Below are 17,552 nucleotides of genomic sequence, written 5' to 3'. Positions count from 1 at the left end.
GGGCGGGGCAAAGTTTTGAAATATTTTTGGAGCAGTGACATATCACAGAAGTCTGGATCCAAAACATCGTTGCTCTAGCTCTTATAGTCTTTGAGCATTAGGCGCTGAAGGGGACGGACAGACGGACGGACGGACAGACAGACAGGGCTCAATCGACTCGGCTATTGATGCTGATCAAGAATATATATACTTTATAGGGTCGGAAACGATTCCTTCTGGACGTTACACACATCCACTTTTACCACAAATCTAATATACCCCAATACTCATTTTGAGTATCGGGTATAAAAAAAAAGAAAACAATAATAGTATAACCGTATAACGATTCGTGTAGTTTTAGTTTAAATAGGACTTGAAAATTTTGAAAACCATGGACGCCGTTTGCATTTAAAGTATATATTTATCTACATAGCGAAATGCTTACGCAGTTAAATTGTATTTTTTTCCTTTTTGGGGGGTTCCTGTAACAGCCGGTGCAGATGCATGTGTGTGTGGAGAGCAAAGGGGAGTACTTAGCTGTAGCCCTTATCCATGCATGAATTATGGGAACAACCCCAACCCAGAACTTACCCTTATATCATTGCAGTGAGGTCACAAAATGTTAATCCTTTTAAGTGCGACCAGCGATGGGCATCATCGTGGTGGCGAATCATTTAATCTTTTTATTGAATTGCTTCCCAGTTTATGGCAATCGAAGAGATTTCTGGAGACGTACTCGCATCAGATTGGCGGACGGACATACTGTAAATCTAATTTTCAATGTCCTGTGTCTGCGTGTATGCAAATTGAAATTGACTTTGGGCCTGTCATAACAATTCCATTACAAAGGACAGACTAGTATGGTTATTTATGAGCTTAGGAAATTGAATTGAATCATCCAGAGAGCGACAAAAAAAGGAGACGAAACCCAAATGCACATGGCGATTTTATCAGAGTCATCGCAGGAGCATCAGTGAAATGGATTGGCAAGAGAGTTTCCTTCCATTTCCATTTAAAATGCCGGCGAACAGATGCTCGTGCCTCCTCCATCTTGTTTGCGCAAATTGAAGTTAAACGGATTTTATTTGATTATTTTGGGCGGCTGGAGAGGTCCACTAAACCAATCAACTGAATAATGGAAAACATTTTGTAAAATGTGTAAAAACCACACAAATGTAGCGGCTGTGGTGCGTCTGTCTGGTTTGGTTTGGTCTGGTCTAGTTGACGCCGCACGCACCATGAAGCATAAATCCAATTCGTATCTGATCTAGATCCCCAAGCGAATGTACAAGGGGTTGATATATTTAAATGAACACCCAGGGGCATCCATGGTGGGGCGTAGGAATGCTAAACCGGTGGCATTTGGTGGTTGAATGAAGTCCGACAATACTCCTGTTGCCTTTAGTCCTGTGGCGCAGCTGCTGTGCATTGGTTGTGGAAACATTCGTTGCTGGTTATTTGACATTTAGTTTTATTTTATTTATTCTTTTCGCTGCAGACTTTCATCCGATACAAATGAAAATGGAAACTTGAGTATAACTATCATACTATTAAATTTTGTCTGTTTTTAAATTACATAATATTAAACTAGATGTTTGCAATAGATGTTCCTCTTTTCCTTTGCCCTCATTTAGTTCATTCTTTGTCTGCTGGACTGCCTTTGCCTATCCTGTTTGTTTCCCCTCAATTGTCTAGTTGTGTGGTTTATGCGCTCAAAACGTGAATAAAAGCGTGTACATGGGATGCAGTGTTTTGAAACAAACATGAAATTAGCGAGTGTTCACGATGCGGAAGGGAAAGAGAACACACCTTGGAAATGCAACGATAATGCAGCAAGTACGTATGTATAAAGTTTCACTACACTACCACACATAAATTAAAGTACTAAATTTGGGGACTGCCCTTGAAACTGGCAGATTGCAGGGCCAACCAACAAAAACGATTATATGTACGGTTGTGTGTATTTTTGGAGTGTGGGATGTGTTGAACCTCGAATCATGTTTGAAATAAATATTGGCTGTTGTTGAAGTTTTAGTTGCCGTTTGCTCTATGGAAATGGGTTAGGTTCTGTTCAAAACGTTCTTTTTTTCTGTTGATCCGCTTTACTCCTTGCGCACTGCGCGCTTACGTGTAGTTTTTGTGGTAGGTTGCTATCGAAAGATAAAAAGTACAATTAATTTCCAATTTTATGTATTTTAAAGCATCAAGGGCAAAGACCCACCTCAGTCTGTGCGGGCTCATCAGAACCCTCCGGCTCCTCCGGCTTGGTCTCAACATTATCCTCTAAATCAGACTTTGTATTCTTCTTGGGACTAGCGGACAGCGGCGTGCTTTCCTTACTGGAATCGCCAGCAGCTCTCTCAGACGATGGATCGCTTTCCTCCTCCTCTTCGGGTGCCTCATCGGGTTGTGGTTCATCGGTTTTCTTTGCCTGAGCGGCAGCGCGTTTGGCAGCGTCCTTCAAACCCAAAAATTATTATATTAGAAATGCATAGAAATATCTCCAATCTTTACTCAACAAAGTAAGCAACTTTACCTCTTTCTTAGCGGCACCAAATCTACACCAAATGGTAAGGAAAACGAATAGCACGACAAAGACCACCAGGGCAATGCCCGCGACCACGGGATTGGCCTTGGCTAGCTCGACTACCTTATTCACGAATGAGTCCTACAAAATGGAAACGGCAAATAGCAATAGCAATAGCAATAATTGTGCAAATGTGCATAGGCAATGAATGTGTTAAAGCGTGTAGCGTGTTTTCTGATCAAAAGTGAGAAAACGACGCCAAAGGCGTCCAACCTCTTTGGCGCGACGGTACAGATAGAAGATATAACAACTGGCCGGAATGAGAAGGTACAGGAAGTACAGGGCCCACCATCCAGGCTTGTAGTTCATGCGGCGCATCAGGCGATGCCACAGGGTTTTCTTCCGTTGCGGATAGAGGCATTCGATTAGCAAAATCATTCCATTTCTCTCTGTGCGTGTGTTTGTTGTGTGTGCTTGTTTATGGGTGGAGGAGGCGTGGCAGATAACTTACCGATTCACGATCAATATAGCGACGCTTGACATCAAAACTATTGGCAGCAAAATCACGGGCCACCGCCACATCATCGGTGACGATAAGATTGTCGAAGAGAATGTCGCTAGACATGGACCAGAGCTCCAGACCCACAGCACTCTAAGACGGAACGGAATAAGCGTGTGTTTCCATAGGATAAAAAAGAGAAAAAGAGACACTTACAATCGGTGTCATGCGGAACGGCTTTAGATCTTCAAAGAAATCGGGATTGGCAATCTTGCGAGGAGACCACTTGCCCTGATAGTTGGGATTGTCAATGCTCGGTGCACGCCACTTGCCCTTGTAGTTGGGATTGGGGATCAGCGGAGCCTTCCACTTGCCACAGCCAACGGTTTTCTCACAGACGGGGTTATCCACCAGCGGTGCCTCCCATTCGCCATCGATTTCGGCATCCCAATCCTCGGGCTTGCTGGCCGTGGGATCGAATATCATGTCGGGCTCATCCTCCAGCCAGCCCTCGGGCATAACAGCATCCGGATCGGGCAGCTGGGGCGGTGCATCCTCATCCCAATCACTGGGCTTCGATGCTGTGGGATCTGGTATCTTCTCGCGCTCATCCCACGACTCTGGCTTGTGGTCATTCGGGTCATCGATCTGTGCTGGCGGATTTACGGGCGGCTTAAAGTCTGTCAGTAGGGAGCCCTCATTGACGATTTTGTGATCCACTCGAATCTCGAAGCTGTTGTCGGGATGGACCACAAGCTGATACAAATGTGGGAGCTTATCCTTAAAGAGATCGTCCAGCCGGTTCCTGCAAGCGGAGAGAGAGAAAGCGAAAGTGAATGACCGATTGACCGAATGATGCCAGCAGCTGTTCCGCATGCCGCGAGGGTAAAAATAAACAGACAGACCCCCGACAGCCGCCCCAGCTTATCGGCAAACAACAGCAGCTGCAGCAGCAGCAAATGAACCCCCAGAAAACACACACAGACACATGGCACTTCGACTTACTTTGGTTTGTTGCAATGCTTCTCGGTGATGGTGCCGTTAATTGGATTAACGTGACGGAATATGAAATGCAATTTCACATCGTTCCCGCACTTGTCCGGCCCGAACATGATGGTGTAGGGTGTCTTGTCATTGAACTACGGAGCAAAACAGAAAATATGAAACATTTTCGGGGGCTGCTCGCACATGGAGGTGGGTGGGGTCGGCAACTTACCGACTTAAGATTGTCGGTTTCCTTGCCAGCGGACAGCAGCTTGATGTACGAGCCGCCGCAATCTTGACCCTCCTGCAAAGCAAAACGGAGAAATTGGGTCAAAGAGTGGCATTTGGGGGTGGAACAGTAGTAACAAGTATTAATTGGATTTGTCCAGCCTTAGGCTTAGGCTGGGCTGATGCAATCCACACACAGAATTAGCATATCTCCAGAGTCTAGATAGACGCACCTGCAGTGTGACCTCATATTGCACCACCAGTGGTTTTTCTGCCTTGAAATCGAACTGCTTGCGGAGGCGTGCCGAGATGGCAGCATGCTTTGCCTTCGATTTGAGCACCAGTCCCTTATCCTTCGCCCAGACGATCCGCTGCGGTGACTCCCAGCTCCAGATGCCATCGTACTTGGAGATCTCTTCGGCAATGTCGTCCTTCTTGGCCTGCGAGTTGACCCACAGCTTGCGCGACTCCTCAACATCATCGAAATGGTCGGCAAAGTGGAACTTCTTGGGCTCGATCACAGGGCTCTCGTAGACCAGCTCCTCATCAGCGCCGACCGTCTCCTCCTGAATGAAAAGACACGTTTGGTGTTAGATAAGTGAAGTTGCGATAAAAAAAGAGACGACCACGCGGTCGCTTAAATATTGACACACTTCCCAGCGAGAGGCAGATAATGGGAGGAGGAGGATGAGTGGGGGTGGGTGGGTTTGCATAAGTTGTGCGTGAGGTTTTCCTCTGGCACTTTAGGAAAATGACAGATAAATGTTAATTGGGGGCTATAAACAACGGGTGACCGGCCCGGCCCACCCCTCACCAAATATTCTAGACGCTTCTTCCACTGACGTGTACTTTTCTCACCGGCTACCCCCGCCGGTCTACACATTTGTGCGATATTTGCGCTCTCACCTGAACATCTTCGACTTGGCCATCCTCAAAATCGTCGGCATCGACACCGAACTCCGCATCGGCTGTCACGGACAGCAGTAAGCTGCAGGCCAGCAGCAACGCCAGCGCTGCGCTGCTCCCCCCGAACTTCCACTGCATTTTCTTCCCGATTAGCGGCTGCTGCTGCTGCTGGTTTTGCTGTTTCAACCACCTCCCCGGCACGGCTCTCGTGTTTGTAGAAATGAAAACACACAATTATCTGCTGCTTTCTGTGGTCTTCTGTCGCTGCTTGCGTTGCTTTTCACCAATTTCCTCGAACTGCGGGCGCTGCGAAAAAACGAGAATCGAAATCTAGCACGACGACTAATTGAAATTCAGCTAAATTAAATTATACTTTTCTTCTTCTGCCTGACAAAAAATTTGTTTATTTGCTACACGGTAACTACACATTTGCTACATTTCATTTTCGATTAAATATACCGTCCGACCCCAAGTAATATACCGTCTCATTCTAAAAATATACCGTAAATATACTGACGAATTCTAGTTCTATTATACATATTCCTCGTTTTTGAATATTACTAGCTACTTGAGAAAGTCCACCCCTTTTGCCTTGGAGACAAGAAGCTGATTTTGTGTTCAAGGTATATTGGCCGCACACGCGAGGTGAGGTTCGTACGAACTTTGCAATTTGACTTGCCTGTTTTTGCCTGCTGTCCATACCCCTTCTCTCACATGACAATAAAATATACCGTTTGACTCTCTGAAATATACCGAAATATACATGTTTTAAATATACCGATAATAAAACGAACTTAACCCACTTAACCGCCCTCTTTTTTAACAGGTCAACAACTGGAGCTAAATGTGTTTGTAAATTCTTCTTGTGGATGCATCCTATCCTTCCTCTCTACTTGCAGCAAAAACCCCGATATCTTTCGCCTGAACAACATATTCTTATTCTATTCTATAACTCTTCAAGTGTCAGAATATTCGCGTGTGTATTTACTGGTCGACCATGGGCTCTGTCCATGATCGAAAATCATATTCCTCGATTTTGATATTCGGTTGAATATTACCAGCTAGCTGAGACCTTCAGCACTGAACACTTAATTTAATCAGATTCAGGAATCAATTTCCTACAATATTGGCTAATTTTAAGGACTCTTTTTAAGAGGATTGATTAAAAAATAAGGTATGAACATAAACTATACGGCTACTGCACATTTGGACCCAGTCGATTGGTTAATCGCTAGAGTTGCGCGCCAAAGTTGAATTGTTTGAAAGGGAATGAGTGACAAGGATATGAATGAAATGCAGTGGAATTAATGATGCAAGACCGAAAACTAAAAAACCTTATATAGCTACATAAATTAAATTTAATAGATAGATGAACTGATGACTATACCATAAAACCTCAAACTACCAATGATAGTAATGATATGATCGATGGATGCCAAATTATACGATTGATTTATTTTTTATTTTACTATTATTATGATACACTTACACAACGAGAGAGCAGCGGCGAGAAAGAAAAGGAGAGCGCAATTCCACTGTTTGCCCAATTTCCAATTATGTCGATTGAAGGAATTGGCTGCTTTCAATATACTTTACACTACTTTACACAATTGATCTGTTCGAAATAAGAATCCGCGCGCGCAGATTTACATTTATATTTTCTACGAATTTTTCCGAACAGCCTTTGAATAATATGATCTAAAATTCATACGGAACTTTGGTTAGAAAAGTGTTTAGTTATAAACACTTATATACTTATGACATTTTCAAACACTCAAATGTATATCTGCAAAAATAAAAAATAGTCATATTAATGTCAAAATTTTTAAAAGCGGCACCATTGACCGCTTCCAAAATGCCAAATATACAGACCTCGGCGACATTAGGCATCTTGGAGATGACGTTCTCTATCTCGTTCGGATAGTACATAACGCTATGGCACTTGAGCATGTCCTTCCTGCGATCTTTTATAAACAGGAAGCCATCTAGATCCACGTAGCCCAAATCTCCGGGGTGAAACCACTTCTGAGCGTCCCGAGAGGTCACAGAGCCTCGCCCTGTTCATTAATTATCTTGATCTTGCTGCCGGCGGCTGGGCGACCCGCAGAGTTGGGTTTCTCATCAAAGTGCAGGTTGTAGGTGCCCAGTAATAGGTAAAGATCAACCTACCCTTGATTCTGTATCGAACACGTTGCTGAACTTCCAGGGAGCAGTGGGAGCCACCAAAAATGATATGCTCTATGCTCGACAGGTCGGCGTCTTCGAATCCTGGATAGTTCGCCAACATGAACAAGTGAGAAGAACATTCCAAGAGTACTCCGATCTTGTATTCTTGGATCATACTACACATGAAGCCAGGGTCAAATTCGTTGCCAGCAATAATACTTGAATGGTAGACGCCAGACCGGAGTTTCAGTCCAGAGTGCTGCATGTATGTATGTTGCATGTTAGAGGTCATACGACTGTAGAACAATATTAAAGATATATAACAGAGATGATAAAGAATGAAATAGTCTATATACATAGAAGTTTTAGTTCAACTTACAAAGACATCGATAGAAGCTCGTGGCTGCTTTCGGTATGCCCGTCGTTCCGGAGGAGCAGAGAATGGCCAAAATCTGGTCGGGCTGGAGGGCTGGAGGAGGGCTGGAAGTTCTTCCCTATGGGAGTGGTCAGGATATCCTGAATCCGCGAGGATTTACCGAATAGGTGATAACGCATGGTAATGATTCTCGTGCCCAGGTTTTCGGTGGCTGCCAGAACTCTTTCGTACTCATCCCCATCGCAGAAGATCAGACGTGGTCTGGTTATGTTAAACAGCTTTTCTATGGTGCTCTGTTCGTAGGCGATGTTGAGAGAGTGGAACGGTATGCCATTGAAGAAGCAGTCGTATGCCACGGCCACCAGGTGTGTGGTGTTCCTGGCTACAAGGCCGACAATATCCGTTTTCTTCAAGCCAAGTCCTCTCATATAGCTAGCCACTCGCATTGCATTGAAACGTATTTCTTGCCGGGTCAGCACCGTTTTTTCGGTGGCTGAGATCTGGTGGATTCAGTGGATATTGCACTTATATTCCTCGTATGATGAAATTTATGAGCATACCTGTGCAACGAGCTCCGGATGGCTTTCCATCTCCCGGAAGATGATCTCCCCAATGGAAAGGTACGATGGGAAGTAGTTCGATCTTTCGGGTCCACTCCAGACCTTGAGATTTTCATCGTAGGTGATTTCCGGCATGTAAGACATTCTGCAATCTATCATTTGCTGTAAGTTTCATTAACTTTTGGTGATTCCTTGCTTGCTGGCTCCTCTTATAGGAGCAGCCACATTTTGGGGCAGACAAACGGTAATCACGAAAATAAACGATAAGGACTATTAACAAATAAGACTGGAGACTGGACTTGGAGACTGCATCAGCGCGAGCACACGACTTTTGGGGTAGACCAGCGATAAGAACTATAAAGCACGATAGTCATAAAGAGCGTTTATAATTTGTACTTATATGCACGTTTATATATTTTTTTTATAAGTTGTAATACCTGAAGTGCATTAGGTAGGGAGGCATGATATGCGTCGATAAATTTAATCCGATGTCAGTCTCATAGCCTCAGTTTCAGGACCCCGATTAATTTGAATTTTGGAATGTAAATGACCTGGGCTGGGAGATTGATTTCAATATTTTCCATAACATATGTGTTCAATATTCATGTTTGGATCATTGCAGAAGTAACAACTGCAACTAATTAGTATAGTTAGGTGTATATTAAAGCTACCTATTTATGTAGTATAAGTTCAATATGTATAAACACCCTAAACACCTGGGTGTGTGCATATATATTTATGTATCTAGACATGTTTACAAAATGAACACACTCGTGTACCTCTGCCATGATACTCGTATATTATTGATAGACTGTGTTTTTCCTCTCCTCATTAGTTGACCAATAAATTGCAGCGTATCAGATTTTGAATAAAAGTAAAAAGTGGCATTCTCGCATAAAAAGTGTACTTGCATGTTGGCAATTATTTTAAAAGCTTGCCGACTCAATTAATGCTCTGTCATGGAAGTTGCTAAGCCCCGCAATAAACTTGATGGGAACCGAGCGGCCGGAAGGGGTCGGCTGGGGCTGGGGCTGACGTTGGGGTTGGGTTCGGTTTGGTTCGGTTAGCAAAAGTTTACCAGAACAATAAAGTGGTATGCATTTGAGCATAAAATTATAATAAAAAGTCCAGGCTTATTGAGTGCGTCTGTGTGGGTGTGTGGTTGTGTGTGTGTGTGTGTGTATGGGGGAGGCCGATCGGAGGGTCCACCTTCTGATGCTTCTCCCACACGCGGCTGCCTTTCAATGTGGCAACTTATCTGCGGCACGCGCATCTATATACCATACCATCGGTGCCACAACTGACAGTTTCTGTTGTTCTTACAACAAACACTTGTTTGCAACTGCATACAAAAAGCTTTCTGTTTAATGGAATATTTAACACAATTTAAAAAGTTATTTTCTTTTTTTCTAAAGACAAACAGAGACTCGGAAGCACACACACACAGACAAACACACATGCGAATGGGGGCTGAGGTAGCAGTAGCCCGAGAAGAGAGAACTTTTGTGGAGCCCCTTGGACGTGCCGCAGGGCTGGAGAGAAACTAAACTTGTGCTCAACACACACACATTTTTTTTTGTATGGAAATTGTGTAATGACAGTTAATGAGGGTACTACATAAACAGGCTCGAAAACGCCACACCATACCCATCTCTAGCCCGTTCCGTACTACACCCGCGTACTGCACCTGTGCATAATCATCTGGATGGTGGTGGTGGGACTGGGGCCAGTGTTGTCAAGTGTTCTATTAGCTCAAGTAACAACAACGAGGGCAGCTTACCAACACTTGTGCTGAATTTTTGTGCTGATGCTGTTTGCGATGCACCAGGAAAGGAACCTGCAAAAATTAAGCTAACTAAAGGACACAGAAGGTTGCATGCGTTAGCTTGGGGAGTCGCAGATGAATATACCTCTTTGGATCAATCCTTCTATAGAAGTTATATATACTAGGTATTATATTTGGATCGATCTGATTTGGTAATAGTATTCTATTTTTGTATTATTATTTCCTACAACTACAAGTTTAAAAAATCTTAATATTCATGGTAGAAAGATATTTTCGAGATAATTTAATTAATATAGAAGCTATATAACCCTTTCTTCCCCTTGGCAACATGTAACATAAATCTGCATGAATGCTACATCCCCTTCCTTCTCTTCACGATTATCGGGTGTCAAAAAAATACTCAACCTATAAAGAGAGTATGTGCCAAAGAGTACGTCTCCCATGGTGGCTCCTCTTGTCTACATGAATTGCTCAAAAAACATACTTAACACTGGAAGCACAAACAGCACTACATAGAAACCTTCGCACATTAATGGAGGGGTATGTGAAGGGTACGGGTGACGGGACATCAATGTTGATGGCATACCAAAAAAGTTTTGTTCTAAGCTTTTGGACAGCACCGGCAGAATCTCAAACATTTTCACCTGCAAGCAAATAGCGGAAGGAAGGAATGGGAGAGGGTGAGGAGGAGGAGGAGGCGACGGCAAGGTGCTTCACAGCCAGAGGAGGAGATGTATCCATGTTTGAGAGAGAGAGAGAGAGAGAGAGAGAGAGAGTATCAAAACATATGAAGGAAGCGCCGCTACAAGCGCACGAGTTCAACTTAGTGTGTACTTAACTTCCGTTACATGGCCGCTCACTCACACTCTCACACATGCATATACCCTTTCACACGCATGGACACACTCACTCACACACAGATACACTTTCCCCTGCATATGTATATGTATATGTTTGTTTGCTTATGCCAAAAGTGTTGTAAAGTGCGGCGCTTTGTCGGCAGGAAACGCTGAAAATTTATTACCGGACAATTTTGCCAGGGGATAAAAAAGAGCCGACTGTGGGTGGGGAGGCTATAAGCGTAAGAAGAGAGAGAGAGAGAGAGAGGGAGAGTGGGGGGCTAGTGGTATACCCACATACTCAAGCACACACTCACACTAACACACATGCATATGCATAGTTTGCTGGCCGTAAGTGTATGCAAACATGCCTAAAAAAAAATAAAGAATGTGGAACAGTGGTAGTGTCGAGTGGAGGCGGATGTTAGGAATGGGAATGGGAGAATGGTTCCATGTAAGCAGGCGGGGCCATTTTCCATTAAAAATTCAAAATGCCCGACGCCCGGCAATGGCCGAGGAGACGCCAGCCTGCCATTAACACCCCCACATCCACGAAGGTGTGTGTCTGTGTGTGTGTGTGTGTGTGTTTTGGGGGGTCGCTCTTCAGAGTCTCTTTTCTCTTTTGGCCTTTCAACACCTCGTTTTCTCACCTTTCAAAGGTGTTCTGTGTTCTCTATGTGCCCTGTCTGTGTGTCCTCTACCATGCCCAAGAATTTGCTCCACCGCGCCGTTAAAACTGAATTGATTTGTTATTCATGTTTTCTGACTTATGGCCAACACTTTTGGCTCTGCGCCTACCTACCTATTCAATTGACGTGGCCCTGGCGCCCGTCTTTATTTCTGTGTACGTCTGTTTGTGTGTGTGTGGGGAGTATGTGTGTGTGTTTTTTTTTTACGCTGAAAATAGTGAAAATTTAATGCAGGCAGTGTGCGCTTCGATTCAGGAACGGTTTTACGAAGGACTCCAAAAAAGGGCCACAACATTGACAATAAAATAAAAGTAAAATAATCGTAGTTGTATTTATCGGCTTACCGGATTAATAACTAGATTTCGAAGGCTTTCTGTTTTGGAAAACCCATCCGCTAACCTTTTCATTGAGAACCGCTCCTGCTTTTACCTGTAATGGCTATGTGTGGACGGAGGGGACGCTGGTTTTACTCAAGCTGCTGGCGCGGCTTTTATATTTATTAAATTGCCGCAAGGGGAGCATTTAGTGCATGTTTTAAAATAAAAACAAGCGAAAAAGAAAGCGAAGAAAGCTACAAAAAATCGTTGTATACTCTCCCTGCATGGGTGTGTCAGAAGACACATGCTGATCTTTCTCATGAAGTATAATTATATTTATTATGGGTTTTCGATGCATTTCGAAGTACCATTCTTCATCAAGAAAGTGGTATGCAGCCGCTCTTCGAAGGGTATATGAGTTGTATGGAGGGCAAGAGGAGTGGTGCTACGTTCTCAAGTGGCCAATGGGGCAGGTAATGGGAACGAGGGTTGCTCGAATGAATTAACATTTTAAATTTATACTTGCCCCCTCTGGTTGGGGGGGAAATAAAAACCATTTCAATTAGGCAGCGGCTGGAGATGTGCATAAGAATACAAGTGTATAATTGCAGTTTGACTGAAATGAGAAAAAAGAGCTGTTGAAATTGTGGGATTCATTTGGGGTCTCGAAAAGGATTCTCGTGGAGTGGAGTGGTCATTCAGCTAATTCGAATGGTATTCAGATTTCAGGCCATTAAGTGCCATTCATAATCATCTGAAGATTGAACTTTTCAGCGAATTAAAGCCTCATTTTGTCGCTTGAATGTTTCTTTTACTTTTGGGAGATTTTTACCCAAAACAAACAAACTAATTTGCATTTTTTATACATAGATCCTTTCACCTGTCCCTCTTCACCTTTTTTTGCGGGTTGACAATTCTTTTTCTGAGTTGGGGCCCCGGAAATCCCTAAATTTTAATCACCTCAGTTGACAAGTCAAGACAAATAAAAGCGGTTCGCATCGCATCACTCCTTTTGTGAGGAGCTCGGGCGTGAAACGACCCACCAGCTACTCCGGAATGGGGTCCCTAGCCCCTGGGCTTCATTGTTGTTTTTGTTTTGTTGTGTGGTGCAGGGTGGCTTGGTGTGGTGCGGAGCGGTCCGGTGCAAAAGAATAAATCAAGGCATAGGCGAAAATATTTAAATTTAAATGTTTCAAAGAGTACGTAAAAGAGGAGCAGGAGTGGAAAAGCTTTCGGGAGGGTGGCAGTCACTTTCATTATTGGAAATATAAATCACTTTCATTCGCCAGGAAAACAAAGTCGACCAGAACCCAACAAATACCCTTTTGAGATGCACTCAAAAAAATATATTTATAGCATGTTTAAGCTTTACCATTTTTAAATTATTTAATGATAATCCAAAATGTTGTCCTTGTAAAATTTTAATGTACTTTTGATACTAAGTCCGAAGTTGAAATTTCAAAATGTAATTGATGTGATAAAAATTATCTTCAAAAATGTATCATAGATATTTTTGAACTTCTAAAATTAAACTGAAATATTCGGATAACCATTTCTTTCGCTCGGTGCGGTGTAAGTTGGCTTAGGCGCTAGTTGTTTGTTCTTCATTCTCGGGCCTTGTTTTTGTTCTTCTCCTTCTACTCGCTTTAACCTCTTCGTCCCATCCCGCTACCCTTTCACCTTCCACCACTTGCTCTGCGGCTGTACTGCGGTGAGGTGCACGATAAAAACAAACAAATTCATAGCTAATAAAATTGCTAATAAATAAACGAGAATGGCGTAAGCGCAAAAAAGGGACACGAAGCGAAAACAAAGCAGCCGCAAACAAAATCTACCAAAAAAGAGTATGAGAACAAAAAATCACCTCACATACACACACAAGCATACGTATAGAGAGAGAGAAAAATATAATGTAAGGCTATAGCGACGCCAACCTGGTGGCCGGCCGCATTGACCAGCACACAGCGGCCATTTTTTGGTGGCTGCTGGCAATAGCTGGGTGGCTACGTGGGTGGCTGTATATTGCATTAAGCAGGTAATGGGTGTGGCGGAGCGCCGCTGCCAGAAATTCCAAGCATGTTCGTAGTTGTACTCTTTCAATTCAATCTTTTGAAGAGGTGTCGGATTTGTCCAACATATATGTATGATACAGCCTATAGGCTGTACTTCATTTTGAGGCTCATCTATTTGTCTGGAAAGATCTCACGAAAAATCTCACGCCAAAGAGTATGTATCGCTTCGATACCCGAATTCCAGCCATTTCTTGTTTTTTCATCCTGCTTTCTTTTGTAGGAGTCGGTGTTGCTGGTTTTGAAAAATGTATTACCCAAAACCGCACGTGATTTTTTAAGCTTTTCTTCAACGCGCGCTGCCCATGTTGTTGCGAACATTTTTAATCAAAGGAACGCTGGATGGCAGCCAATGCGAGGCCACGCAAATCCAATTACCTTTTGATAAAAATGCTGCTTAGCCAATGGCCACATTTGTTCTTATGCAAAGCAGGCCAGTTTATTAGCCCTTTATGGGACTTTCTTCCTCTGGTGGATGATGATGGCCGATGCGATGCCTTTTTGTGGTTTTTTCGCAGCTTGACCGCAGGTGGTGGGGCATAAAAAGTGTCCAGGCTGCAAAATGAGCGTGAAGAGCAGATCAGGACATCAGCAAACGAGGGTCGGGTCATCATTCCCTGTCTCAGCTCATAAATCTCTGGGATAAAAATCCGCTGAGGGCAGCGAAAGTTTCCAGTCACTTTGCTTCCAGTTGGCGACCCACTTACCAGACAGAGAGACTGACTGACTGACATACAGGGAGACAGACAGAAAGAGGAGATGGACCGCGGACAGCGGACTGCGGACTGCCTCATAGAGGTCATAATTCTCATGCAATTTCAGTTTGGCTTTTGTTCCGTTTAATGACAGGGCGGCAGGAAGTGGCTCCCGTTTCCCCAGCAATTTGCATTTTTATGGAATTGAGACATTTGACGAGCGCGGAAGATGAACCGAAAATTAATGTGCAATATAAAGATGGTCCGCTCCAGATTGTAGATCAACTTTTGATGGCACTGGCACTGGCACTGGCACCGATAGATACGGCGAATACAAGTTGGCCGTAATAAATTTCCTCGTTTACTTCAACCTAAATGGGACCCATGTGAACTGTAAATACTCGCATGGTAAAGGGGCAAAAGTAGGAGCTTTAATGCGAAATTAATAAACCAAAATCAGCTGCTAAGCAATAAACTAAACTAACAGATCCGGCTTTGGCGCCGGGCTCCCAGGATCCATCCGTTGATAACCCAAAAAGGCGACCTAAATAAACACACACACAAATACTATATACTATATATATCCAAGGTCGTGCTTAGGCGCGCAAATAAACCCTGGGGGAACAGGCGGGGTCCTGGCCAGAAAAAACCGCAAGAGCAGAACGACAAACGAAATGTGAAGGAGCCGACAAAACAAACCAAAGACAAAACAAAACACAGAGTCAAAGGAATAAACCAAGCAAATAATCCTTTAGCTTAAAAAAACCAAAGAGACGGGGTTCCCGAGCCAAAAAAAAAAAATGAAAAACTGTGCTCGACTGACAAGAAAAGCCGGGCCCAGCTATCGAGAGACACAGAGGAAAATAGAGAAGAAACATAGAGAGTGGAGACGTGGGAGAGGAGTAACAGCCATCTCTATTTTGTTTGTTCTTGTTATGGCAGCCTCTTTTCGTTATTTATTTCGTTTACTTTTATTTTTTGAGCGCCTCTTTCTATTGTTTTTTTAAATAAACGCACCAGAAAAATGCTGGAGAGTACCCGGTTCCCATTTCGGATATAACTGAATGTATCCTGAAAACTACACGCTCAGAGAAAAGTGGTTTTCCCTGGGTGTACATTAACATTTTGGAATCCTTATCCAGGATGCTCTCACTTGCACGAATATACAGCATACCCATCCTCTTAACGATTGCCGGGTATTGAAAACGACGAAAGAGAAGACAAATCTACACGGCCGCATTATCCTTTGCTTATCGCGATGTTCTCGCGGGGTGGCTCGAGGGCGGTGATAAACGATGGGGCGTGGTCTCAGCGGCAGTCCCAGGGACAGCCTCGACGGCGTCACAGTCGCTTTGAACTGTGTCTTTTGATTTCGATTTTGATTTGGCCCGGTCTACGCTCTATTCCCGTCTCCACCCACCGTCCCCCCCGCATCCATGCCATGCCATGTTGTGTGCTCTGTACATATTTTTAGCATTAATTTGGCTAAGTGTTGGCGTCCTTGCTGGCGGCAGAGGGTTAAGATTTCTGCTGACGATAAGCGAGCTAATTTTCTGTAATGAAATAAATTAAAAGTCCGTAATAAACACAAACTGCCGGCAATGACAAGGCGACGTCATAGCCCCGGACAAATGGAGCGTAAGCTGGCGACAAGCGAGCGAAAGAGAGAGGTGGACGTACGGCCAGAAAGAGAGGGGGAATGGCCAGGCAAATTGGCTTGTTAATGAATCATTACGCATACGTCACGTTGTGCATGACAAATGACAAAATTCCAGAGGATGGGGGATAAAAGAGAGCTCAATCGTTGATAAAAAAAAGTGGAATGAATGGGAATGACTTGCAAAAGGGTTCATTCTCTTTTCCCCTATGAACAGTATGACAGATATATGTAGATATGTGGATGTGTGAGTGTGTGTGTGGATAACCCAGTTAGAAGATTAAAGATTTCAACCTGAAAGATTGCAGTCTAAAGGATTTCCTATGGGGGCGGGGGGAAAACTTTGGATCAGCTTAAAGTTTCAAGCAGAGCAAGAATTGAGTGGAAAATTGAGCCGAGAAGATGCAGGCAACAGGCAAAGATAAACACCAACTCCATTGCTACCTCTTCCTGCCCCACACTCTCTCTCTCTCTCTCTCTCTCTCTTCCACTCTGTCATTCACTGCCAGTTTTTCTCTCTTTCTATCCTTCTCTATTCCTCTCGCTCCTTTTCACACATCTGCATGAGCGCTTTTGTGCACACAATTTGTTCAAATTGGGTTCGGTTCGGTTTGGGTTTGGTCCTTGCCTGTCGAATGCTTAGCCTGCGAAAGAAATGGCCGCCATCTGCATATCCGCTTCCTCTCTCGCACACACACACACACACACACACACACACACACACACACACACACACACACACATATGCTAATTCAAAGCCAAACTATAAATTTGCTAGCTGGCCGCATATTAAAACGTTTAATTCAATATGGAAGGCGGCGTTTTGCTATTCAAACTTTGGCCATCTCTCTGGCTCTGGCTCGGGCTCGTGTGAAGTCTCCGTCTCCGTCTCGGTCTCCGTTCCCGCCTCCACCCTTTGGTTTATCTGTCTGTGTTTGTTTAGGCAAAAGCTTAGTGAGGGCATATGTTTAACCAAACTAGGATACAGTCCGGGCTGAAAGTATCTGGCCAGCCGTCGTTACTGGGCCCAGAAATCATGACTTAAGTTACGATTTCTAAAACCCCATATTACCACCATTTTTATCATAATCTAGAAGGTCATTTGGCCCTTAGATGAATGACCACAAACAATCTTGAAGTGGTCTGCGTCGGCATACTATTTCACAGCACTGTATGCACAAGTGGCTTCCTCTTGATGTCTGCCCTTGGGCGCTGGCTGCCATCTGGGTACGTGGGGACCTCGCCTTACCCGCTTATAATCTCATCTGTGACACT

General features: G+C 43.9%; 1 protein-coding gene and 1 pseudogene across 2 annotated transcripts; both read right to left on the bottom strand.

The window, feature by feature from the left end:
• Positions 1–1,921: 1,921 nt before the first annotated feature.
• Positions 1,922–5,459, bottom strand: LOC6595240 (calnexin). Of its 2 annotated transcripts, none has more exons than XM_026988161.1 (9): positions 5,124–5,459; positions 4,451–4,783; positions 4,222–4,293; positions 4,011–4,144; positions 3,222–3,810; positions 3,018–3,158; positions 2,780–2,905; positions 2,201–2,437; positions 1,922–2,129 (listed from the first exon to the last, which is right to left on the bottom strand). In XM_026988161.1, the coding sequence occupies exons 1-9, from the start codon at positions 5,259–5,261 to the stop codon at positions 2,082–2,084; spliced, it is 1,818 nt and encodes a 605-aa protein (XP_026843962.1). In that variant the 5' UTR covers positions 5,262–5,459; the 3' UTR covers positions 1,922–2,081. The 2 variants fall into 2 exon arrangements, with proteins under 2 accessions (XP_026843962.1, XP_026843959.1); XM_026988158.1 differs by lacking the exon at positions 2,780–2,905 and adding an exon at positions 2,516–2,647 and having other exon boundaries at positions 5,124–5,458.
• A 1,438-nt stretch (positions 5,460–6,897) lies between these two features.
• LOC6595241 overlaps positions 6,898–17,552 on the bottom strand; it is a 67,329-nt pseudogene continuing 56,674 nt past the window's right edge.

Source organism: Drosophila persimilis, unplaced genomic scaffold, assembly GCF_003286085.1.
Source record: "Drosophila persimilis strain 14011-0111.01,24,50 unplaced genomic scaffold, DperRS2 tig00000000-arrow-pilon, whole genome shotgun sequence".
Classification (NCBI taxonomy): domain Eukaryota; kingdom Metazoa; phylum Arthropoda; class Insecta; order Diptera; family Drosophilidae; genus Drosophila; species Drosophila persimilis.
Note: the sequence above shows the minus strand (reverse complement) of the source record. Positions and strands in the feature narration are given on the sequence as shown.

Bases quoted from the DNA above. Each gene is read 5' to 3' on its own strand.
- LOC6595240 (XM_026988158.1), bottom strand. From the start codon at position 5,261: ATGCAGTGGAAGTTCGGGGGGAGCAGCGCAGCGCTGGCGTTGCTGCTG. The intron at 4,145-4,221 runs GTAAGTTGCCGA...TTTGCTCCGTAG, and splicing joins AAACCGACAATCTTAAGTCG to TTCAATGACAAGACACCCTA. The intron at 3,159-3,221 runs GTAAGTGTCTCT...GTTCCGTCTTAG, and splicing joins CGTTCCGCATGACACCGATT to AGTGCTGTGGGTCTGGAGCT.